This window comes from Marmota monax, unplaced genomic scaffold (assembly GCF_021218885.2).
Source record: "Marmota monax isolate L192 unplaced genomic scaffold, Marmota_monax_Labrador192_F-V1.1 WCK01_AAM20220418_F8-fsc00025, whole genome shotgun sequence".
Taxonomy (NCBI): domain Eukaryota; kingdom Metazoa; phylum Chordata; class Mammalia; order Rodentia; family Sciuridae; genus Marmota; species Marmota monax.
In genome coordinates this window covers 12,640,552-12,666,327 of record NW_026691950.1, presented here as the reverse complement: position 1 = coordinate 12,666,327, position 25,776 = coordinate 12,640,552, and the positions used below count along the sequence as shown (strand labels likewise).

The 25,776-nt window shown below is 37.9% G+C and overlaps 1 protein-coding gene across 1 annotated transcript; it reads right to left on the bottom strand.

Moving 5' to 3' along the window:
* Window positions 1-1,779: 1,779 nt before the first annotated feature.
* Tmem165 (transmembrane protein 165) lies at window positions 1,780-25,331 on the bottom strand. The gene is made up of 6 exons (XM_046465001.2): window positions 24,937-25,331; window positions 12,528-12,753; window positions 8,925-9,100; window positions 8,225-8,407; window positions 4,429-4,534; window positions 1,780-3,776 (listed from the first exon to the last, which is right to left on the bottom strand). Exons 1-6 carry the CDS (start codon window positions 25,135-25,137, stop codon window positions 3,700-3,702), a joined length of 969 nt encoding a protein of 322 aa, XP_046320957.1. The 5' UTR covers window positions 25,138-25,331; the 3' UTR covers window positions 1,780-3,699.
* Window positions 25,332-25,776: the final 445 nt, after the last annotated feature.

The following is a 25,776-nucleotide window of genomic DNA, read 5'->3' as shown; positions in this document are numbered from 1 at the left end:
ACTGCAGGATGGCAGTGGAGGGCCCAAATTCAGATGCCTCTACACTTCCCTCCTGCTCTCAAATAATTGAAGAAAAAAAAATTAAAAGGTAACTCCTTTAAACTCTGCTTTACATAACTCGGATCTTTTTCTAGTTTCACTTGCTGCCTTCTCTATTTTACAGGCACTTTTTGTATGATTACGTTCCCCAAATACAGCCAAAGGCCAGTATGACAGAACCAATGGCATGCATTGCCTCTATTTTGTCCATTTCAAGTCATGTTAGTAAAACAGCATCTTCTAATGGCTGTCATTATCATATCCATATTAAAGTCCTTAAATACAAATGGAATAATGTATACACACTGAAAACTTGTACTACAAAAGTTTGCTGTCTTTATATAGTGTAGTGTTGCTTGATGTTTTGAAAACAAACCAAACCTCCATACACAGCATTGTCCAATAAAGCAGTGTTTGAACATTCTGAAGCCTAGCTATTTGAGGATTCTTCTTGCTTACATATATTGGTACATAATCCTCCACATTAGAGCTCCCAGAGTAACTTTGGAGTCCCATAGGCTAGGAATAGCACACACAGGGATCCCTTAGAGAATGTTAATTAAAACATGTCAACCACATGTTGGTTTAAATCAAAGATATGCTATGTTTTCAAATGCATGCTTTTAAATCTCTGAGCAAACTGTGACATCGCTTTAAGAATTAACATTCGTGTGTGTGTGGGGGGGGGGGTGAGAGAGAGTAGGTGAGTGAGTTGGCTTGTACTGGTGCAGATTCACTGCTGGCAATGGTTGTGCCAGTACTAAGAAGCTAGAATGTGGGGAAAGCCGTTATCTTCAAATTGATGTGTACCTAGACAATCATCTTAGCAAAAAAGTTGTCCAGGAAAAATTAAAAAAAAAAAAATGTCAGCCAGAATAGAACGGCTGTAATTTAAACCATTCTAGAATTATTTTGAAATCTATTTTACTATGGTTTAAGTTAGGGAAGGGCCTCAGTATGGCACTTTCATATTCACTCTGTGTGAAGATCAAAACCCAAAGATGAGTTAAATCAGTGCTGTACTGAAACCAGTTAGTGCAAAAAAAAAAAAAAAGTTTTATCTTTGTAAATTTTTAATTGTTTAACATCAAGTTGGTAGTTGTAAAAACACACACCAAATTCTTTTCTAATGTTCTATGTGGTTCTTAGTGTGCTATTCTTTATTCTTGACATTGCTGTCTTTACTGCTTGGTTCTTGGTTTTAAAATAAAAATGTAGACGTAGCCTGTCATTCTTATTTCCAAAAGGGTAGAGCTATTATTAAATGGCTACTGAATACCTTTTTTTCCCCTAAAGCAAACATTTAAATGAAATCCAAATTAATTTACAAAAGTGAGACTTGGCATTTTTCAGGTATTGTCTCCTGCCAAAGTCCTAAATTGCATAGAAGCATGAGGGATAATGAATGGTTTCAATGGTGCTATATTAGAGTCTTTGATTTCTATGAGCTATGTTTGGAAATATTGTATAAAATATGTGGATCATTTTGTTACCAACTTAATATTGCCATCTTAATTTGATGTTACAATTGGCTACACTCACTTTTCAAAGCTGTCCATTGAAAAGAAAGTCAAAATGTGTGACTAGCCTACCTCCACTCAGGCTTCTTGCTCTGTGATCATTTTTTCCAAGTTATGATGTGCATAGCTTTTCAAATCTACATGTACTCTTATAATGTTCTTTCCCACAGATTCTTGTATATTCAGAACCTAAAATTATAGCAAGAGAACCAAGCAGTAGTATTGTGGATTTTTTTTTTTTTTTTTGTAAATGTAAAAATAATTAGATCCAGACTTTGTTTCCTTCTTCAATTTTAAAAATAAAAAATACCTCAGTGCTATGTTTTTCAGTATCACCTGCATTTCTCCAAAAGTAACATCTGCTTTATGTGGCACGTCACTTGTAAGAATCACATTTTGGAGTTTAAAGACTATTAAATATTTTAAAATCACCATCAATGACATTTTCCTTTCTTTTCTTCAACAGAAGCTAACTAACTGTATCAGCATTTTTTACCTTGTAGCTTTAGGTCTGTCTCTAAGTAGTTAATTCTGTCCTGTTACAATAAACAAAACAACAACAAAAGCCTGTGCTGTTATTCACATAGCAAGCTAGTTACTGGGGCCAGGCTACCTAATCTTCATCAGTCTGTGTGGTACCAGGCCACCTAATCTTCATCAGTCTATGATGGTACCAGCTACTTTCTACCAGAAAATCTCCTTTTTGTTCTAAGAAAATAAATATAGTTCCTCACTGTCTTTGTTTATAAGTTTAGGCAGTTAATTAGGAGCCTCTGTTTCTTTGAAGTGTTTTGTCTTAATTCATGGATATTGTTTTTTTCTATCCTATAATATACATTTTTTATGGAGTTAGAGAACTCCTTAGAAGTTTCCAAAAATGATGTTTTTCTTTGATAGTATTATGCTGCTGCCTAACAGCTGAAAGCTACTTTGTAGTTGAGGACCACTTGTAGGTTTCTTTAGAGGTCAGCTGCCCTTTCCACAGCTACTGAGATTAGCTGGGTCCTTTCACAGTCTTGTCAAGTTACAGATTACATTGTGGACCTCACACAGACTGGGAGAACAGCTGTTGTACTGACTGAGTGGAGTGGTAAAGTTCGAGTAGACTTTAAATGACTGATTACTGAAGCTGCTATGATAAAATGAGGTGTCCGTAGCATAAGGAATAATTGCAGGCTCTGACATTAAACTGCCTGGTTTGCCTCCCTGCTCTACAATGTCACCTTGGGTAAGTTGCCCTTTTTAAAAAACCTTGTATTGATGCCTACTACCTAATAGAATCGTGAAGGCCAAGTGAGACAGTGCTTCAGAATAATATCTAGCTCCTGTTTAGCTACACATCAGTGTTTGTTTTACATCTACTTTAGAAATGGCCTAGATAATAGCAATACTACTTTGGAAAGTTAGAAAAGTTAATGAGTTGTATAACACACAGGGAAAAACAAGCACTGGTCATACCACTTTTATTTACATTGTATCTATGTTACATTGTTTATTCAATATAGAAAAAATATGAATACATTCATAGTATTCTCTTTTAATTTGGTAATTCCACATTGTCAAATATTGACTATTTTCATATTGGGTGTCCTACCCAATTAAAAAAAAGAATGGACTTAGCAAACAATTCTAATTGCTATAGTAATTATTACCTTATTTGTCTCTTTAAAAACAATCTAATTTTGAAAAGACATGATTAAACTACTGCTTAGTGGCTAAGGGAAATATTTTTTTAAAAGAAATTCATTCATTCTTTCCACAAGGAAATTTTTAAGGTAAACATCTGAAATGCCTCAGTGACCAAGGAGAATATATTCCTTATAAAGGGGTCATGTTGAAAGAAAATCAAGTGGTAGACCCCATTGCACAATGGTTCTACACATACCAAACAGAAATGGGGACTATATTGACAATTATGTTGCAAAAAGTCCACACTGAGAAGTCGGGTTTCTTTTAAAAATCCATTTTACAAATCAGTGATTATCTTTTTTGGACATAATACTTTCATTAAATGGGTCAAACTCAAAAATCAATGCTACAAAATACAGTATTTTCCATTGCTTTTAGTTGTAATGTACACTATGTACAGAATGACAGTAGTTACCTATCTTAGACTAAATACAGATGAACAAATAGTGTGTTAAAAACCAGAATCAGGACTTATAAATAGTGCAGAAAATGCAAACGCCAAAAACACGACACCTCCTATGATCGTCACTGGAAGAGAAGAAAAAAAAAATTAAATGAAGCAAAATTTCTCCTGTACCCTGATATTCTACAAACAAAATTTTGAGGGAAACAATGAATTTACCTATTTCTAGTCTAGTCAACTAACCTTGAATACAAATTCACTCCATTTATACAGCAAAGAACAACACTTAACATTCCTAATCAATTTCTTTTCTGACACTATTTTGGGAAATCATAGCATTAAATTGAGATTAGTTGCATCCCAAAACCCAATCATAGAGAAGAATGTTCAACAACCTCTGGCTAAAAAAGGGTAGCTATTTCATCGGTAGGCCTCCAGATTATTTATAGCTGCATAGGAAATGTTCAGCAGAATCAGTACACCTGGTTCATACCTGATTCTCAGTCTTAATATGTTTTTAAGATCCAAAATTTCCCATATTCCCATATGATAATTACTATGATATCACTGGTGTTTTTAGATGCACTTTTTATTTAACTGACTTCTACCCATGGGGAAAGAAAGCAGTCCATAGCATTGGGTGATACCTAGGACTTCAAAGAAGATAATTACAAAGACCAAGTGTATTTTTAGAAGAAAGAACTTAAATACAGAACTAACACACACACCCTATTTCTAACCTCTCAGAATGAGAAAAAAGGAAAACAACTGACTTACCAGTTCTGACAGAGATTTTTTGTGCTATCATTCTTCCTCCGATTACTGCCAATCCAGTGCATAAGCAGTGTCCCACTGTTCCACCCACTGCTACACCATAGGGATCCTGGAAAGGAAACATAATCAGCATTAATTTACTAGTTTGAAACGAAAGTTGAAACTGCTACTAAGTGCTGCTGTTAAGAAGCACTGAAGATGGAGGCCAGTCACAAAAAATATAAACAGTATAAAAATCCAGGTGTACTGAACTTCATGAAAGGTATATAACAGCTTCTTGAAGGCATATATACCAGTTGACCTAAACTAGAAAAAACTAAGTAAACCTTTATGGTATAGTATGGCTATGCTTCCTGAAAAAGAAACCTCACTCTTTAGTCATCATGCTGTTAGCTCAGTACCCGGAATCTTTTCATCCAGTCAAATTAGAATCAGCGAAGGTTTTCCAGAAAACAGCTCTGAAGGGCAGCAGGTGTTGTTAGCAAGAGGATTTGATTTTTGTTTTGTAGGGGAAGGAAATGCTAAGGAGAAAGCAGCAGACCAGCGGTAAAAGAAAACCAACTGCAGAGCTCTTCAGCCTTTCTACAGAGAACCAACAAGGCACCAGAGGATTCCACAAGGGAGCCAGGTCACATGAAGGATACTGTAAACTTGGGGTTCAACCTTTGTCTTTAGACACTGTCTGATTTCTACATGGGGCATGATATAACAGGCTTATTGCTTAAAGATCTAAATGGACAAAATGTACTGGAGGGGAACGAGACTGAAGATAAGGTGAGAAGATATGGAAAGAAGCAACACTGGCCTGGTTGAGGTGGGAAGGAAGCTATAGGCCTAGAAAAGGCAGATGACTTTAAGAGAAATTGTGTGGCATACTTAATGCCTCAAGGATAAACAAATGATAAGTGCTCTGAAAATCAGGCATGACACCCAAGTTTCTCCTCTTTAATTATCTGGGTGAATTAAAGTAACTCCATTGAGATTAAAAAGAGGAGGAGGAGCAGAGAAAGGCTTAAAGTTGCTGACAGGAGTAAGAACTGTTAAGAATCAGATGAATGTGATGGTGGAGAAGCTAAGGGACTGAACATAATAACCCTGAGAGAGGATGCTAAAGAAGGATGTTGATAAACAATCCTCAAAGGATGACAGAGGAATCAAAGGAGACTGAAAGGTGGCCAGGCAGTTAGCCTCCCAAGAGACCACAGCAGGTCTTGTCAGTGGCTGCAGTGAGCTCTTCAAGGCCCCCAGTCAGCACTCCTGGTGAGGTTAGATCTGTGGTTCAAAAGGCAGCCAAGTACAATGACATTTATTCCTATCACAGCCAAGCTCTCTGAGACTGTGGGAAGAGGAAGAAAGTGCTATTTGGCAGAGAACTAGACTTGAAGAAAGGGGGCTTCCCACCCCCAACAAAGATGAGAAAAGACTCATGCTAAAAATGCCCCCCAAATTGCGCTGGGTCAAAGGTAAAGATTTAAGATGGGGCAGGGGAGATATTCGAGAAGCTGAGAGCCAGGACATAGGAGAACACAACTGCAGTTGTGAGGGGTAGGAAATGAAGAAAAGCAGGCTATTGCTCTCTGAAGCAGGAGGGGGCCCAGTGCCTTGGCATGGGCAGTGTATGTGCACAGACAGGAAGTGGAAATGGTATGAAGCATGAATGGAAAATTAGGACTACACTTCCCAAATTCTATTTGTGTATTATAACTTCTATAACTGCTACCCCAGAAGATAGCATCATTCTATTTGAGATGATACCTGAAAAAAATCACTAGATTAAATAAAATCCATTTTTCAGATTGTTAATTTATAGACTGAATCCTTAAAAAAGAAAGAAAGGAAAAAAAAAGCCAAGGAAACATCACTTGACAAGTATGACCCAAAGTTCTCTACTCCCAACCCCCTCGTACCCATTAAAATTTCAAAGATACTAGGGTTCTGTGATACGCAACTTAGGAACATCAATGTTGGAAGTAGAGATGCAGAGTAAAATGGTTTGAACCAACTGTGTGGTTCATACCAAAAAAAGGAATATTAACGGAACAAAATAGACACAACACATTTGCCCTTTAACAGCTTACTAAACACCACTGCAGTGCTGGGTATGGAAGGGTGGCTGATGGAGTGCCGTGTTGGGGACTGTGCTGCCTACATGCAGCATCAACCCATGAAGTAGGTGATCCCCCTTTTCGAGTGAGGAAGTGCAGGGAAGTACAGCGATATGGTCACACAACGAGACAAACCAGCAGCATGTGCCATGCTCTAGGAGGCATGGACCAAGTGTCCGGCATAGAGAGGGAGTCCAGTCTTGCCCGGTTACTGCCACACAGAAGAGTGTATAGAAGAAACGCAGGGATTCTGCCATCAGAGCTCACCCTGCAGAACCTCCCACGCCCACCACATACATGGTCACTTACTTTCAAGTCCCAGTTCTGGCAATCTGAAAGTCAACAAAAGACTAGAAATCAAGAAGAATACGGATACAGCCAATAAAGTGACATTTTAAAACAAAATTTGTCTTACGGGAATTGAAAAATAGAGATCCTTTCTTCTCTTTCCCCCTCTTCCCAGAATATAGCATTTGAGACTTCTCTGACAAAACAGCCTTTCCCCAGCTATCTTAGTCTTGGCCCTCAAAATGCTTTATATTTTAAACTGCAGCCTATGTTAATAAACTTATTCTTTTATGAAGACATTTCCAAGGATTTAAAAACTATTTGAATCTGAAATTGTACAATTGGATGTAAATATAGATAAGTATACTAGTTAAGATCAAGAAGAGCCTGAAAAGTAGTTGCAACTTCCATTCCATAACCCTCTCCTCAGTAAATCTTGATAAATCTATGTGAACATTAAAATATTCTGTCTATTCCCCTCAAAAGGAAGAAAGGTTAAGTAAGAAACTAAACCAACAAGTATCTTTAAAATAAGAGGCATTCAACAAGTATGAACAAAACAGGGAAGAAAGGGCTACAAAGGCAGGTCCTTGCCCTGCCTACCAACCAACTCCTGTCGTCACCCAAGTCACCCAATTTCTCTGGGCCTCAGGTTATTTATCTTTATTGAGTAAAGGCTGGAAAGAGATGAACTGAGGTCTCTTGTATCTCACCATCCTAGCACTCAATAATCTAGAGCTAAGACATAACAAAAATTTTCTATACAGAAACAACTCACCCATTATAGTAGTGCCCAAAGATAAGCACTGTCAACATTCTGATTTCCTTAAGTGCTTTTTGTTCTTTGAATACCTTTTAAAATTTCTGTCATTAAAATGATGTTGAAAAGTGCATAATCCAAGAGCTACATAACAATTTGTGGATAACTGAATCAATTCTTTATTAGAAAGTTCAGTCTGTTTCTAGTTCACTCAGTTATAATAAAAACATAAGTAACCTGTGCAACACTCAATTATTTCTTCAGTATAAGGAATAGAGAAACCAAAATTTACACACTTTAAAAGGCCATAAACATTTACTGCCAAACTGGTCTTCAAAAATATTAGGACAATTTATATTTTCAACAAGCACATACAGGCAGGTTCTGAAAAAAGCAAGCAAGCCAAGCCAAGATGGCCATAACTTTTGGGAAAATTGGGGAAAAGGACCAAGCAAGGGGAAAAGAGAAAGCAATTAAATTTGGATATAAAAACGTCATCAGACTGGAAGCAGAAACAAGAAGGCTAATATGAGATGAGATGATCAGAGAGTCTAACATGGGAAACAACTCGCTGGCCACTAACACTGAACAAAGTCACTTGATTGTATTTACTTTTAATATAATCATAGTATTAAGTCTCACCCACCTCTCTAGCTGCCAGAACAATCGTAGTGAGTTGAGAGCGATCTCCCCATTCTGCTAAGAATGTTAGTGTAAGAGCTTGAACAAAAATGGGTGAAATAAAATGCAGCCACTTTTTCTGAGGTATTGTTGTGCTTGTACCCGTTTCAACATCTCCTGGTCCATTTAAGAGTTTGGTTCGTTGAAACTAAAACAAAAAATTACATCAACACTGGGAATCAATAGAAATAGCACAAAATCATTATTATTTTATTTGCTTAAGTTCTATGGAATATGTTCCAAAGAAACTAAATTTCTGTGACCCCAGATTTCTCCTTTGATTTCATATAGTAATATATGTTATATTCAATTCTTCTGTTCCTCAGTAAAACAAATCAAATGGCATTTATTGATCACTTATTATCCTAGATGCTATGGAAGGAACATGTAAAATGATAAAATATAGTTCCTGCTTTTTAGGAGCTATAATCAATCTAATGAAGGGACTTGATTGCCAGGTTTGGTATTCATCTCTACTTCCTTTCTTACCACATTCACAGTAACCCAGAATTCTATCACCGTCAGCTTTAAGAAGGGAAGCTGAACAAAACAAGATATTTTTTTGTAGCTCAGACACAACACGTGGCCACTGAAAAACCCTGAATAGTGCTTATTCCTCACTGAGTGCCTTTTTGGCCCAGATATTTAACAGTGCTATAACTTACTTCTTCATCCTTCTTCTTTAATTCTGCTTGAACTTCTTCCAGTTCCTCTTGACCCTCATCTGGGCTCATCTTCAAGCCTTCCCGAAGCATTCTAATGCCAAAAATGGCAAATAATGCAGTTGAGACATAGTATGTGTACACCCTGGGGATGACGGTGGTGGCATAGCCAAACAGAACTGAAAGAAAATGCCAACAGTGTGTCTGGTTAACTGGCCTTACCACAACAACCAAAGACAGGGTTAACATCAAGAAATCATAACTTACCACTGTTAAAGAAAAGATGGTTCACATTAGCAACTACTGTAATAACCTTAAACAACTCCATCTTTCCCTCCACCAATACTGAACCTTTAAGTCTAACCATGGCCCTCACACAGCTTACTAAGACATCAATGGCATAGTTGAAGATGGTATATTGACCTTCCCTCCAGACCTGTTCAGCCAGGGTCTGGCTTGCCACTTACGTTGTACAGGGCCTAGGACTTGAGGTAGGCTAACTTTGATGCCCTATAAGGATTCTACAGCCTGAAGCCACACCCCTTTCATATGTAGGTACAATTTCTTAATTACAAATCTTTAAATGATTCAAACTCTGCTCCTTTTTAACTCTTTGATGTGATTCACTGTGCTATATTCATTCATATATATATATATATATACATATATATACATACATGTACACACACACACACACACACACACGAAAGTTCAGTCAGATTCATTCCACTCTTCTTCTCTTTTCCTGACCTACCTTCTTCCCCACTCAATCCCGTTCATCTACTCTACTGATTTTTCCTCTATTTGATGAAATCCCCTCTTTTTCCCCCTTTTCTCTCCCCATCCCCTTATTTTGGGTAATATGTATGTCTTATAAGAGAAAACTAGAAATTCCTTATAGATATGTGTATACATACATAAACACAACATAGACATACATTTTCTAGATATGTCCACTGAAAAGCAAGAAACAAAGATGTCTCAGTAACAAAGAGTCCACCTTATACTAGATCTAGCCACTAAATGACTCCTCAAGGCTCCTTAGTCAGAGAAATTGTCTATTCCAAGACTGGGCAGAGAAAGTTCAAGATGAACCTGCAATATTTTGTTATACTAGAAAGTAAGGAAAAGCAAAAACAAAAGAGGATATCACGAGGCCCTAGAGACAGCTTGAAGGGGCTCCCACTGGCCAAATCTGGGGCAGTGTAGCAACACACCAGTTTAATAATTAAAATCACTAGAAAAAGGAGTTAAAGAGCCTATATTGAACAGGCAAACAAATGGCACTTGCTTATAGAATTCCAAAGCTCACTGTTAAATGTGAATCAAATACTGGAATTACAAAGTCATCAATTTACAAGCATAGAGGGAAGGTTTACATCATCCTAGAGTCATCCTAAATCTATGGGGAAACTGTCACAAGTAATAGGGTATTTGTACTGTCTTCAAGTGACTCCCAACAGAGAAAAAACAGAAACCAAAACAGAGCACCAGAGAAATTTGAACTAGGTGATCAAAATGAACATCCCAATAAGGGGAAAATGGACATTGTGTGCTTTTCAGATGGGCTACCGTTTGAGGGACACAGTATCATCTATAGAGTTTTCTAGTCAAGAATGCATAACTTCAGCTAGGTAATCCCAGTGACTTGAGAAGCTAAGGCAGGAAAACTGCAAGTTCAAGACAAGCCTCAGCAACTTAGCGAAACCCTGTCTCAAAAATTAAAAAGGGCTGAGGATGTGGCTCAGTGGTCGAGTGCCCTGAGTTCAATCTTCATACCAAAAAAAAATCTATATATATTTCAATTTAAATTTCAGTTTAAATTTGGCATAGATTTGCTTTTGATAAACTAATAACTATAACTCAATCCATAAGAGATTTAACAAAAGAAACTTTCAATTTCTTTCAAAATTCAGTATTAAAGTTATATTTTTATTGCAGATATATGTAATAGAAGGATTCATCTAAGATTTTTCAAGCAAAACCTTACCATTAAGTTAACCTTATCATCATAAAACTCAATAAAAATAATTATAGGAAGAAAGTTTAAATCAAATAAATAAATGAGCCAAATAAATTTCCGACTCTCAAAAAAGAGTTTATGTCAAGCTGGAATTGGGTATATTTCAAAACACCATAACAGTTTTATTTTATAAAATATATTAGACACTAGACCTTTGCTATTCCTTCTTAAATTTGCAATGAAAAATTTCAGATAAGTTCAGTGGCAGGGGGAGGCATAATTTTTCAAAATTATTTTCAAGACTACACAGGAAAAAAGTGTGCCAGTCCCTGATACTATTTCAAAAAGTAAAGGTGAAAAGTGCTGTCAGCACCAGTGGCTAGAGGATGATGCGAAAGGGTTGGGACAGAAGACAGACACCACAGCTGAGGAGGAACCGAACACACAGAAGACGCTGGGACAAATATCCACAAGCCCAGGGTAGGAAGGGCACAGAGATGACAGCCTCTTGGCCCCCTTGAAGCGAAAGCTTCAACAAAAGATTTCTCTGATACTATTCAAACTCATTCCAAATAAGTGATGTCACTATTTGCAATTCTCTCCTATTCGTATTTACCATCATAGGTACTTGCCTTCAAGGAGAAACTGTTTTTACTGTGAAAAATTAATAATTCCCTTAATAATTTCCAAAAAGTGATAAGCATTCAAATTGTCTTAATTGTTAAAAAAACTCATTTATATGTTTATAAAGACATAATCTTTAACAAGTATTCAGGCATCCCATAGCCAGAAAATAATTTATTCTGCACTTTCAAAAATGAGTTTCTTTATGATAAATCTAAAACATTCTGAGGAAAGAGAGGTGAGTGGCAAAGCACTCTAAATAAAACATCTCGCTAATACAGACCAGAGCCCACAGTGTAAGTGGACATCATTATTTCCATTTTACAGATGGGAAAACTAAATATCAAAGAGATTAAATAACTTTTGTGAAGCTAATACATTGCAATTCAGACTCAAATACAAGTCTGGCTCAAAGGGGAAAAGCTCAATATTTTCCAGCAAACCATGTGGTTTGAGGTAGCTTTTGAATGTAGAGACCATACTTTGTTCAGTTATTTTGGCATTGACTTCTGATACTCTAATGTTCTGAAAAAGTAATGCCCATAAAGTAGTATATCAAACAGCAGCACATGCAGGGAGTACCTGACCATAATGGATAAAAACAGCTTAATATCACAATAAACTGAAAGCTATTTCTCACTGATTACCTCCCTAAATGTCCTTCAACAGGAAAATATGCAATTCTTTTGTTGTTTCTAGAATCCTATTTCTAAAATATCAAATATAAATAAGCTTATCCAGACTGAAAAGAAAAAAAAAAAAAAGCTGAAACAGAATAAAAGTAAGGATAAAACATCACTGAATAAGTGATGAGGGAGTATGCATCTTGGCCGTGAACAGCAAAACATTTCATTTTAAAAGTGAGATGTGGCGTTTAAGAATTTATGTACTGACATCATTTGCTGACTAATTTCTAGAATATAAAACACATTCCACTATAACTGGCCCAGTGATTCAGTAGTCAATGCCTCGCACAATGCTTTCCATTCACTCACCTCTCACTGGGGGAAAACACTCACCTGACAAGCAGGTCATCAGGGCCAAGGCAAGCATAGCCCCAGCCAGCACCGTCAATCGGTTATAGCGCATCGCCATGATGGCTGCTATGAAAAATGTCTTATCACCCAATTCAGACACAATGATGACTGATATGGCAGCGACAAATGCATGAATAAATCCCAGATTGGTTTGGGTAGCTGGGTCTTCTTTATTTGTGTGAACTGGGGCTGCTGGTGTAAATCCTTTCTGGAAGAAAAAAAAATAATTATTAAATAATTATTAGTTACTTTTTGAAATAAATTATTTAACATTCTTTTATTTTACATGTGAATAAGATTCTTTTTTTTTTGTCATGGTCATATTTATCACTTTCAAAGTCAGTGGTAATGATGATGACCTTTGATGGTCGATCCTACAATGCACAGCTATGTAAAAATTCTCCAAACTGATTTAAAGAAAATATAGACCAGCTATTATATTAAAATTACCTTATTTTCTAAGTATCTGTTATCTGAGATTTAGTTCTTAGCTAAGTCCCATTAAATTTTTATTAGTAACTTGGGTGGAAGTCCCAGGTATGATTATCAAGCATTCAAGTGACATGAACTGAGAGACAAACTTCAACTGAGACACTATAAAATTAACAAAGTAGGACCCAAAAGCTCTCACAGGCTATATTAAGAATTGGCTAAGCTGGATGCCATGGCACATGCCTGTAGTTCCAGCAACTTAGGAAGACTCTATCTCAAAACAAAAAATAAAAAGGGCTGGCAATGTAGCTCAGTGCTAGAATGCTCTGGGTTCAATCTCCAGTACAGGAAAAAAAATAAAAATAAAAAAAGAGTTGGTTTTAGCTAAGACAAGGTTTAATATAGATTGATGTGTACATGGTCCCACAATTAGGTCTAAAAAATTCTTGAAGGTAATGTGGCCTAATAACAAGACAAACCATAGTCTTGGTTAGCATGAAGTTGAAAATGTGTCAAAGTTTCAAAAGGCAATAAGCATTGTGCATTAAGGAGTTAATGGCAACCCCATAGTATTCTACACTGCTTGGCCCTTCCCCAAAGTGCTGTACACAGTTCTGAGGTCCCACTCTTGAAAACACCATCCTCTGAAGATCACCCAAGATGGAAAGAGAATCTAAAACAAGGGCTTGGCAAGCTCTGTGGAGGCCAACGCAGCCTGTTTGAGAAAGGGATGTTTTTACCTATTTAAGAGGATGTAAAAAAATAAGAAATAGGGAAGAAGGGAGGTTAAGAGATGGGAGAAGGAGAGAGGGAAGGAAAGAAATAAGATTACACAACAGTGATCTCATGTAGCCAGCAAAGATGTAATCTGCAAAACCTAAAATACTGTCTGGCTCATTACCAAAAAGTGTATTGGCTTGGACTCTAAGACAATCACAAGAAACCAGGAAAGACAGTAATTGGTAAAGTCTGTTGTTAGTCTATTCCCTCTATATGGTCCCAAGAGGCAGAAGTAAAAAAAAAAAAAAAAAAATTATAGGTGCAGGTTTCAGATTAATTCAGAGAAAAGATTCCTATTCAAAAAAGAGCCACTCAAAGCTGGAATGGGCTGTAAGAGAAGATGAGAACTTCCCTTCTCAATGTCCGAGTGCCAGGGAAGGGAACCACCACTTCCAAGAAACTGACTTCACTCTGGTTCTCAACCAGGACACCTATATCTCCAAGAGGGCAGCTGGCAATGTTTAGAGACACTTAACATAGTGCTTTCCTGCTGGATAAGGTTTTTATATGAAAAAAATTCATTGTAAAATTTCAAAATCTTAAATTGAAGGAAAATTTGAGGGATAAATATATACAATTTATGATCAATTAACACTAAGGTCAAAAAGAAAATGTTTACTTTTAAAATCAAATCACAATAGTGATCAAAACTACATATTTCCATGGTTTTATAATTCCTAACCACAAAACCTTGGCTACATTATTTAGTTTCTGTTCCTCTGTGAGATGTGGAGGATAAAATAAAACTTGAGACTACAACAAAACTACACATTCTTAAAAACCTTCCTATATAGAGAACATAAGAAAAGTTAATTTATAGCTTTTGTTGCATAAAAAGCCCTAGATAGCCAAAATCATACTGTTAAATATGATCCTGGTGATAAAACCCTATGACAACTGGAGACTGGAGCAGGAGGATCACCAAGTTTGAGGACAATCTGGGCAACCAAGCAAGACCTTATCTATAAATAAAAATAAAAAAAGAGCTGAGATACAGCTCAGTGGTACAGTGCCCTGAGTTCCGTACTCAGTACTGCCAAACGAAAAAGCAAACAACAACAACAAAACCAAAACAACTGGAGACAAAAAGTACCAGGGCATTGGGATGACAGAAGATTTTTTAAAATAAAAATATTATAAAAATACTGGAAGGGTTGGAAAATTATCAGTTATCATTCACTGGCTGCTCACTATATACAAGGATCATTTTCTCTGCTCTACCGTCACAGCGGTAGAATCCGTAGCACTGGAAACAAAAGGTCTGGGTTCATATCCAAGGGTTTACCATTTACTGTGACTTTGGGCCAGTAAGTAAACTTTGCTGTGACTCAAGTTCATCTCTAAAGTAAGAGGTAACTATGCCCCAGGATTGCTGTGAGCTAATGAATGAAGTCCTTAAGATGGTGCCTAGCACTCAGTTTTTGTAGCATCGCACAACATGACCAGCTTATTTATCTTCGTGAAACTGATTATACCATGTTGCTACATTTTAAAACATAAAAAGAAGTAAAATTATTTGAACTATTTTAACCCAATACCACTAAACTACTATTTAAATTGTAAGCAATATTTTAAAAATTACTAATGAAATATGTTAATTGTTTTTTTTTTTTCATACTGTCTTTAAATTCTAGTGTACATGACACATGGCTCATGGCTACAGTACTGGCAGTGCAACCTGAGCGTCTGCCAAGCTTCTGCTTACCACAGGCCCTGAGTGAATCACACAGTCCCACCGTTCTGAACTCCTTTTCATTATGGTCCTATTAATCAAGATTCCTCAAGAGATGGGGAGGGGAGGGGACAGAGGTGTAGGAAAGACGGTGGAATGAGAAGGACATCATTACCCTAGATACATGTATGATTGCACAAATGGTATGACTCTACATCATGTACAGAGAAATGAAAAGTTGCACTCCACTTGTGTACAATGAAATGAAATGGATTCTGCTGTCATGTATAACTAATTAGAATAAAAGTAAAAATAGACTCCTCAAGAGACAACTCAAGTAAAACCTCTTGAGCAAAGCCTACCCCAGTAACTTCAGCTGTTAATGATCCTGCACCCCCTAAAATAAAACTCTACACACACTATAGGCAGTAAGTCACAGCAGAGACAGGAAAAAAACTAAGTTTAAGATAGAAACACTCAGGAACTCACCTTTTTGTATTAGAAACATGTATAAATGTAATGCTATCATTTGTAAAGAAAAAAATAAATTTTTATCAATAGAAACTATTAAATGGTAAATCCATGTAACAATAGTATGAAGCTAAAAGATGTTCTATATATACTAATATAGAAAAATCATTAAGAAGCTTCAAATATATGTCTGTAGTCATCATAATGGGGGACACATGTAATATATAATATGTATACAACTGTAAATATGGACCAAATCTCAAGAAACAGTAATGGATGTTTCGAAGGAAGGAACCAGAATAACTAGGAGTCAGCAAACTTTTTCTTAATCAAATATTTAATAGCTTCATGGGCTACTTAGTTTCCATCGTAACTCTGCTGCTGCAACTTGAAAGCAGCTGTAGGTGATACCTGAGTGAGTATTGCTGTGTTGAACTAAAACCTTATTCACAAAAAACAAGCAGTTAGTGAAAAACTGATCCCTGAACTAGAATTCAAGTGGAAAAAGCAGCATATTTCTCACTATAGGTTTCTCTCTACCTTCTAGATTTTATCATGCACATAATTATAGATATGAAGTGCATCACTTCAAAAACCTCTTAACCTAGCCTCTTACTCCAGCTCTTGGAAATCATTCCTTGCAGTCTAAGGCTGGCTTCAGGCAGGTCCAACCTGAAAGCACACTGTTCTGCACTTAAGTTTTGCTACCTGGGCATGTGGGGAGTTAATGGTGGGTCAACCTTTGACCAATTAGGGAAATCTGTTGTGAGATTCATTTCATAAGGCTCCTTGAAGGTCTCAGTGTTATGCAGTACTAGTCACTCTTGGTGCAGCTAACTTGAACAAGTATTCATCTCCTTTCCTGTACTGGCAATGGGAAAGAATGCAAGCATGTTCTGAGACCAGGCAGTAAGCCATCAGATGAATGACTGGGCAAGATGAGAAAGATACTGGGTGTAGACTGAAAATGTTATAGTTATAGTCTAACTTAGGAGCAACAGTATAAGACATAGGCACTGTGACAAATAATCAGAGCAGAGTTGAGAATATCAGCTACTGGACCAATTAATTAGGAGGTCAGCTGCATAACACAGTGCTGAGGACAAATTAGAGAAGGAAGAAAGTATACATATAATAGAAAGGAAAAAACAAATCAATGGGCCTTTAAAAAGAGAGAGTAGAGGATCAGAAATAGCTTTGAGGCTCGTTGAATGAGAAAAATATTAGTACTCCTAAAAGATAGGTGGGAAAGAGGAATCAGATTGGTTTCAGATGTGTTCAATTTGAAGTGACATGGAACATTTCAAATGAGGTTTTCTAAAAGGTCTCAGAAGTGGCTCTTATTAAGACAGGACAGCCTCACAGTTGTACCTGGTTGCTGCAACCTCAATTAGCTGAAACTTTGTAAGTAGATGTGATTTCCACAAAAGGCAGAGATAACTCAGAAAATGAGTCTTAAGATTAAGCCTACAACAGTTCTGTTGTTCCCCAGACATGGAAAAACCAAAGTAGGATTTACAGTGTTCCTCTTGAATTACCTTCATCTTCAGGTTGGTCAACTCAAGGGAAGAGAGCTGTCTCATTTGTAGCATTATGTAGTCATGTCTTTCAAAGTTCACAATGCCTTTAAATTTGACTCTCATCTATACCCTAAGATTAATTTCCAGCCTATTTTCCAGCTCCCATCTGTCAACATGGCCTGGACTTATCATTTCTTATCCTGAGTACTTCTCTATTACTTTAAGCTTGGTTACATTTTAACACTTGGAGGTAATGTTATATCATTTTTCTGTGTTTCTAAAAAGGAGGGAGCTTCCCACATATTTATGTCTCAACATACTCATATGATATTCATTTAGGGATCTGAATCCAAAACCACAATAGCTCTCATTTCAAATATGGAAATTCTAAACAAATTATTTTCTGAATCTCCATCTCTTAATCATTTGCGAACTTCATGCTCTACTACACATGCCAAATCTAAGAGAAATACTTGAATAATTCTTGTGGCTTTACTTTGCCATTCCAACCATTCATGAACCTACCAGACAGTTGAACTTTTTGAAATGTTCAAAGTAAAAAGGCACACTCATATTTTTCTTATATAAATAATGCCTGAACATCTTTAAAAGCCTGAAGAGGAAAGGGGATGTTAGTAAAAACTCATTACTCTGAATATTCTGGTGAGCACGCTTCATATATACATATATATATATATATATATATATATATATATATATATGATATTCTGTAGAATTTAACAAATAAGTATATACTATACATCCTATCCCTAAACTACCATCCTTAATGGATTGTTTTGCATATATTTTCTGCTCCAGCATAACTGACCTACAGCCTTAGTGTTAATGTCTGCAAACTGTTCTGACATACTAAATGTCATTTTTTACTGAACCAGTTTTCAGCCAGTGATCTGTGTGATGGTCAGTTTTATGACCACCAAGGCTAGGCAACAGCCCCTGATTATGCAATCCCACATTAAGTGTGCTACAGCAATGCAGGTCTCTTGCAGATGTGATTGTAGTCCACGATTAGTTGGTTTTCAGTAAGAGAGTTTACTGTTTACTTGAGATTATCTGAGTAGACTGCATTCAATCTTTTGAAAGGCCATATGACCAAAGCTGAGGTTCCTCTGCAAAGCACAAAGTACAACTGTTAAAGCAGCTTTAACCCATGCCAGAGAATAATACCTTGCCTGCTGGATTGGCCTGCCCTATAGATAAGTAACTTGCCTGGTCATGCCTCGAAACTGCCAAATTCTTGCAATAAATCTTTAAAAAAGCAAAAACAAAAAACCCCACAATCAATCTTAGAAAAGATATTATTTAGGGAAGGGGTTGAGGGTGGAGAAGGAAGAAACAAACAAAAACAGAAATAAAAGTGGTCTTAAACAGCTAGGCACCAAGTACATCATTTACTGTACTTAACAGCAGGGGCAGCTATTATTTATTGAGCCATTAACTAGATACACCAGGTATTTTCATACATATTGTTTCACTTGCTGTTCAAAAAGTTATTAGCTCAATTTAACAGAGGATGAGAAATGGATGCCAAACAGGCCCAATGGTGTAGGACTCTTAAAAAATTCAAATCACAGTTAACAGTGTCAAATGAGAACTGAAAAGACCTCTGGACTTGGCAATTTGCTGTTATGGTACCCGGAATTTCAACAAAAAGGCAGGAGTGAAGCCAGATAGAAATATTAAAGCGAAGTTCAAAAGCAGCTAATTCCCTAATTAGAAGTTTGGTTTATAAAACTGAAGAACAGAAACTAATGCTGTCAAGTAGGGCTAAATGGATGGCTTTTTTTTTTTTCTTTACCAAAATAGGAGAAACCCATGACTATATAGAAGCAGATAGGAAGAAAACAATGAAGAGAATAAAGGTATTAAAGAAGGAAAGTACTAGAGGACTTAGGAGAATAGGAACATAGTTACAGAGAGGAAGTATGGAAAGGATGAATAGTTTTGTCCAAAGCACAAAAAAAGAGCAGAAAGTATGAGCACAGAAGGAAATATTTGGAAGCATACAGGAGTCAGATGCAGAGAGTACAATTCCCATTTAGTACAATTCCGCTATTCAGTTACACAATAATCTACCAGAGAAAGTCATCAAATGCTAGTGTTATTTCTTGGTATTAAAGTAGTGGTATAAATACCACTACTTTAATGTTTGAAAAGAAATAATATCTTAAGAACGGGACCAACAATTTGTAATTTAAAAACCTTGCTGAATAAAACTCTTTTCTACTACAATTTAATTCCAAATCAGAAAATTCTGTGTAGTCCTCATTTAGAAGGTATTCTTTTATGCTTTCTTGATACTCAAAAGAAGGAAAAAAATGACAATCAATAAAGAAAAAAATAATTCCTATTCTGGCTCTAGAGTTCAAATTAACACAAATGCTAAAATGGATAGATAACCTGCACCAGAATCTCCATCTACATGATGAAACTTAAGAAGATGCTTGCTTTGAAACAAAATCTAGAGCTTGCTACCTAGGAAAAAAAAGACTTATGTCCTTGCAAAAAAACCAAAGTTGCTCAACAAAAGTTGTCAAACAAGAGGTGAAATTATTATTTGTGGTGCTGGGGATTGAATCCAGAGTCTTGTGCATGTGCAGCAAGCACTCTACTGAAATTATTTTTAAGTGTCAGAGGAAGATGCTTATCATTAGCTCAGAACTGTTTCCTCAACACAATTTTACTGATATGAATCTGAAAAGTTTTTTCAGAAGTTATAAAAATGTGCACAAATATACACATTGACTTAAACCAATGACACCATGGATAACCCGGGTTTCAAGACTGCAAACTGAAGACATAACTTTCAAATTAAAAATGTAACTCTGCGTGTGTGGTAGTGGGATTCAAACTCAGGGACTCTTGTGTGCGAGGCAACCACTTACCACTGAGCTAAACTCCCAGCCCAAGATATAACATTTTATTTTAAATTTCCGCTATTATGTTTTTGTATTTGTAGATGATTCAGCTTGTTTTTAAAATAATATTTTATTAATGTTATGTTAATTCATGTTTAACATTTACTTTTGAAAAATATAATTAATGCTTAGCAATTTTATTTTTATGTTACCATTATATAATGCTTCATAAAGTTTAGAATTAGTATGTAGTTTTCACTGAATTTTCTTTCTTCTTCTATCTCTTCTCCTTCCCACACTTCTTTTTTTTTTTTTTTTTTCCTGGAATATCGAAGATTGAAATCAGGGCCTGTTGCACCCTAGACAAGTGCTTTATACTCAGTTACATCCCCAGCCCTTTTCATTTTGAGATAGGGGCTAACAAGGTTACCCAAACTGACCTGAAACTCGCCATCCTCCTTCCTCAGCCTCCCAAGTAACTGAGATTGCAGGTATGCACTAACACACCGGACTCAATTTTTCTTATTGAATTGCTTTGATGATAGGACACCATCAAATAAATTCAGTAATATAACAGAGAGGGTAATTATGAATATGTTAAAGTCCTCATAGGCAAGAGCCTCAATCCTAGTAATAAATCAGGAGGCTGAACTGAATGAAGCAGGACTGCAACTTAATAAAAATGGGGGAAATCTTAAAAGAACCTGTAAAAGGTGTTCTCATGATTAAAAGATAATTTTTAAAAATTTCAAGTAACAATACAGTAAAAATATGAAAATGAGAACCTATACTGGGTCAGGCAAGAGGATTTTTGCAGGCTTATCAACAGTGATCTGGCAACTGCAACCAGAATACTTCTCCTTTAGACTTTCAGAATATTCAGCAAATTATAAATTACCTTTATTAAATCTACCTGATCTTCCCCAACATAAAGGACTTATGCTTCATATATATGTACTCTACCTATGGAAGGAATAAAGGTGGGGGGAACCTAAGTAGGTCACTAGAAACATAAACTGCATAAAAGAAAGGATCCAAGAGATACTTTTGAGATCCAAGAGTACTTTATTCCCATGGTTTGTAAATTGGAGTTTATTCATGACTTAAGTTCAGAGTAAATTCCTCCAATTTATTTTAACCTGCTTATTAAACAAAAACATATCCACACAGAAAGCCCAATTTAGAAGTTCAGTCTCCTTACTTTAAAGCACCCTGTAAGATGCAATTACATGTTGACAATTCATCTTCCACTTCAATGCATGAATCTACTAAGGGATTTTTTTTCCCTTCATTTTTAGAAGTCCACTTACAGCTGCATAAAAAAGGTTAAATTTAAACATTTTTGTCCCTTTAAAAGACATACTATGTGTAGATGCAAAGCCAGCTGAAACTCGATATTCAGCAATGCTGAACCCTTGTTTATGTGGCTATTAAACTGTATTTTGATCGTTTTTTACCTCCATTAGGTACACCAAAAAAGCAAATGTTATATTGCATAGTTTAGAAAATACGTGAAAGCAAAAATTGTCAACATACTGTAGCACTGTAAATAAAAAGCTGAGCATCAACTATTTTTGACATCAAAAAAATTAAGTGAAAATATATTAAAAACAAGGCAATTATATTTGCTATAAGAATTAAAAATAAATTCCTAACTCCAAAGGACCAAGAATACATGAAAATATTAGAAGGAAAAAATAACATTATATTGGGCCTTTCCTTTCCCTCCCCACCCCTAGTTTTAAAGACAAAGATCCTTCTGACCACTCAAATATGGTCACTAGACATGTTTCTGCCACGGTGGCCTCTATTTACATAGCTGCATTTTTCCCAGCTTCCTAAAAAGGGTTATTAATAGCTGTAACTACTATTAATATCTACCACTAGTCTTCTTAAAAATCATGACTCAAACTTCAACAAAATGCCTAAAAGTTATTCATTCATAAATCTCACTCTCACAGTTACTTAACCCAAAATAGTTGTTATTCTAAAATAAACTTCTGATATTGAGCTAAATGACAATGGGCTAAATGATGAACACTAAGAATAAAGTTCATTAATCAGTTCAACTTCAGAAGTAGATGTGAGGAGCACATCAGCTGAGCCAGAGAGTGACAGGCATAGCTGTCTGAATGGCAGCCCCACTCCTGACCCATGGCTGAGCAGGGAGGGTAGGCAAAAGAAGAGGACAGAGAAGCCCACTCCTCACTTCCCCTGCACCAGTAGAGACCCTGACTTCTCATGATGGTAAATGATGCACACTTCTTTTATACCTCTGACTTGATTTATACTGCACATCTCTGTCATCATGGTATGTTTATTACTCTTGAGTTCAAATGCTTCTAATCTTTTCTTATGCTTTTTTTTTTAACTTTACAAAAATCCCAGAATTAACAACAATATAACCAGCTAAAGCTAAAACTTTTAAACCCAACACCAATCTATGAATGGATATGATCTCATTTCAGGCAACAGGTGATTAATACCTGGTTTTTCTTAATTTCAACTAGCAGATCCTTCAGCAAATGAGAGAAAGAGACTAGACAGATACAATTAAAAATATTTTCTGTTGAGTTCACTTCATAGTTTTTCCATAGAAGGATTTAATAACTGATAGAAACTTGAAATGTAATTACTTTAATTCACTCACAGAAAATTACTCAATAAACACCAACAGGCAAGGCCTTATGGGAGAGCAAAGATAAGATATAACCATGGCTGTCCAGACACTAAAAAGCTAACAGGGACAGATGAAACATGTACACAAATTATGGGAACCCAAGGTAGCAGGATGTAACTGTAAAGATAGAAACAGAAACAAAAGGCTAAAGCACCCCATAAAGGGAAAAAGGAAAGCCAGGCATCAGGATCAAAGACCTGTATCGGCCCAATATCCAACCAACCATTAAAATCCATTAATAAATAAATAGATTAAAAGAGCTCTGGTTTGATACAATGAACACTTAGGACACCTGGTAAGACTCTGAAACCTGAATTTTAATTCTGGTTCTACTGAGAATGAACTTCTTAGCTCTGAGACATTAAACATCACTCTTTCCAAATCTAGTTTTCCCCATCCATGAACAGGAAATGGCACCTGCTCTACCTGCTGAACAGCAGTTTTGAAGATGAAATCAGCTCCCAGAATCTAAAGTTCCCTGTAACTTTAAATCTCTTCAGAGGTGGCTAGTTATTCAACTTCTTCCTGAGTACTTCCAGTGAAGAGAATTTCATTATTTCTCAAAATTGACTACTACAGTTTGGACTGCTCTAATTCTTAGAAAGTTCTTGATGTGTTGAAACCAAAATCGGCCTCTGTGAAATTTCTATCCTCAGTTAAAACAACAAAAAACTGGAAAAGCCAAACAAGGTAACAAACATCCAATGATGTGAATAAATGAAATTTTAGAGAAGGCGACAGAGTAGGTATCTGCAGGTTCTTGAAGGCGGGAAAGGTCTGACCCACAGGCTTCATACTTTAGTCTTTCTTTTAGAGAGGTCTTTTGTTTGGGAGAGACCAGAAAAGATCACCTGGCTTGTCTGAAAGTATTACTGAAACATTTTTTTTTTTTTTTAATAGTACACCATATGAGCAAGGGAGTGGTTGCGCAAAAGCGTGGTGGTTAGCTGGAGCCAGAACATTTAGAAACCTGAATATCCATTCCACAAACAAGGCTGCACTGAAATTACTATACAGGGGCAATTCACTGAAGATTGCTGATATGATGGTAGAATTCAATGTTTAGAAAAAGTAGGTGCAGATGGGCTGAATGGAGGCTAGGGGAGATAAAATGGAGGCTAGGGATGGGCAGCTGGACCCCAAACTAGCCCTGCTAGGGGAGATAAAAGGTCCAGAACTTGAGAGCTGAACAGGAAATGGAGAGCGCGCCCAAGACTGAATGAGGAAAATTCTTAATTGTTGCCAAGTGAATGAGAAAGGAGTGATTCTCTTAAAGCCGATTTAAAAGTTAGTTTACATCTATTTAGGTAAGGACAAACAAAACATAGATTCTGGTTTACTAATAAATTTAGTTTTGACATCCCACACTGCTCTACCAATCTATACTATCCCAAAGTGATTATTCCTCCGCGTTCCTGAGGGCCACTCCCGGCAAACCATGCCACTTTGTTAAAAAGTGAGAGTCGGGGTACATAATCCACACACACTGAATTTGGCAAAACCCACAGGCCTGATAAGCATTTTGAATATGCTGTTTCAATAACGAAATGGCCGATATGATCATCCTTAGGGAATTAAAAAATTCTCCCAGCTGCCAAAAACTTTCTACTTGGGATCCGCATTTCCAGTATTTCCAGTATAACACATCTGATCGAGACGCGGATTCCCAGCAGCATCTAGGTCCGCGGAACTGAAGGTACACTCGGCAGGCTCTCCGCTGGCTCTCCCTCTCCCTTCCCCCATAAGGAGCTGGGCGAGGCCTGGCCTCACCCGGGGAAGGACGCAGAGGATCGCCTTCCTCCTGGCGAGAGGGGGCGAGCGGGGGCGGGCTCCCCTCCCCCAGCCGGCGCCGGGGCGGAGGGCGGCGCTCTCGCGGGCCTCGAGCCTGGTACCCAGAGCAGCCGGCTCCGCAGCCGCGTGCGCCCCATCCCCCTCCTGCCCAGCACGGCCCGCTCACCTCGGCCCGGGCCGGCTCGGGCCCCTGAACGCCAGCGGGCTGCGGCTGCAGCTGCTGGGCAGCGGCCGGCGGTTCCTTGTTCCGGTGGCTAAGGTCTTCCTCCGGCCCGGCCCGGACCCCGACCGCGGACCCCAGCAAAAGAACCAGCAGGAGCAGAAGCAGCCGGGGCGCCGATGCGCGGCCGCTACCCCGGGCCGCCATCCCGCCTGCCCAGCCGCCCGCGCACGGGCGCCGCAGGAGGAAGTGCCGGTGACTGCAAGCTGCGACCCGGAGCCGTCTGGGCGGCGCGTCCGTCACGCCCCGCCGCCGCTCAGTGAGCAGCCCGAACCATGCGGGTGGTGGGAGAAGACCGGGAGAGGTCAGAGGCAGGCCGCGTCCGCAGCTGCACTACGGGTAGCCACCCTCACCCGCGGAGGCCACACGACTCCTCTAACTGCTTCCGTGCGGCCCTGCCCCAACTCCGGGCCCCGCCCCCTATCCCTGACGGGCTCCCATTGGCCCGGCGTCCGCCTCGGCGTCGTGACGTCCTCGGGCAGGTTGAGGTGCGGCTCACACGCCCCTCCCATTGGACGCGGCACTCAGGCAGGTACCCAGGGCGGGTTGACAGTTCCCTCTGGGCATCTTTCCCGCACCCATCTGGAACCCGGCTCCCCGCTCTGTGCCTCACTGTCCCAGAACTGTTCAGCTATTACTTATGCTTCCTTTCGCGACTTCGGCCTTAATATCCAGACCCGCCTTTGCCTACTCTCGACCTTTCTTAGATGTTAAATTAGTTCCAGCGCCGCTACTTACGTGGCACTTTCTTGCAGGAACTGTCACACCTCTCCGGGTTGGGCGTGT

Excerpts from the sequence above, each read along its gene's own strand:
- Tmem165 (XM_046465001.2), bottom strand. The coding sequence starts at position 25,137 with ATGGCGGCCCGGGGTAGCGGCCGCGCATCGGCGCCCCGGCTGCTTCTG. Across the intron at positions 12,754-24,936 it reads CCGAGCCGGCCCGGGCCGAG|AAAGGATTTACACCAGCAGC; the intron begins GTGAGCGGGCCG and ends TTTTTCTTCCAG. Across the intron at positions 9,101-12,527 it reads CCTGATGACCTGCTTGTCAG|TTCTGTTTGGCTATGCCACC; the intron begins GTGAGTGTTTTC and ends ATTTTCTTTCAG.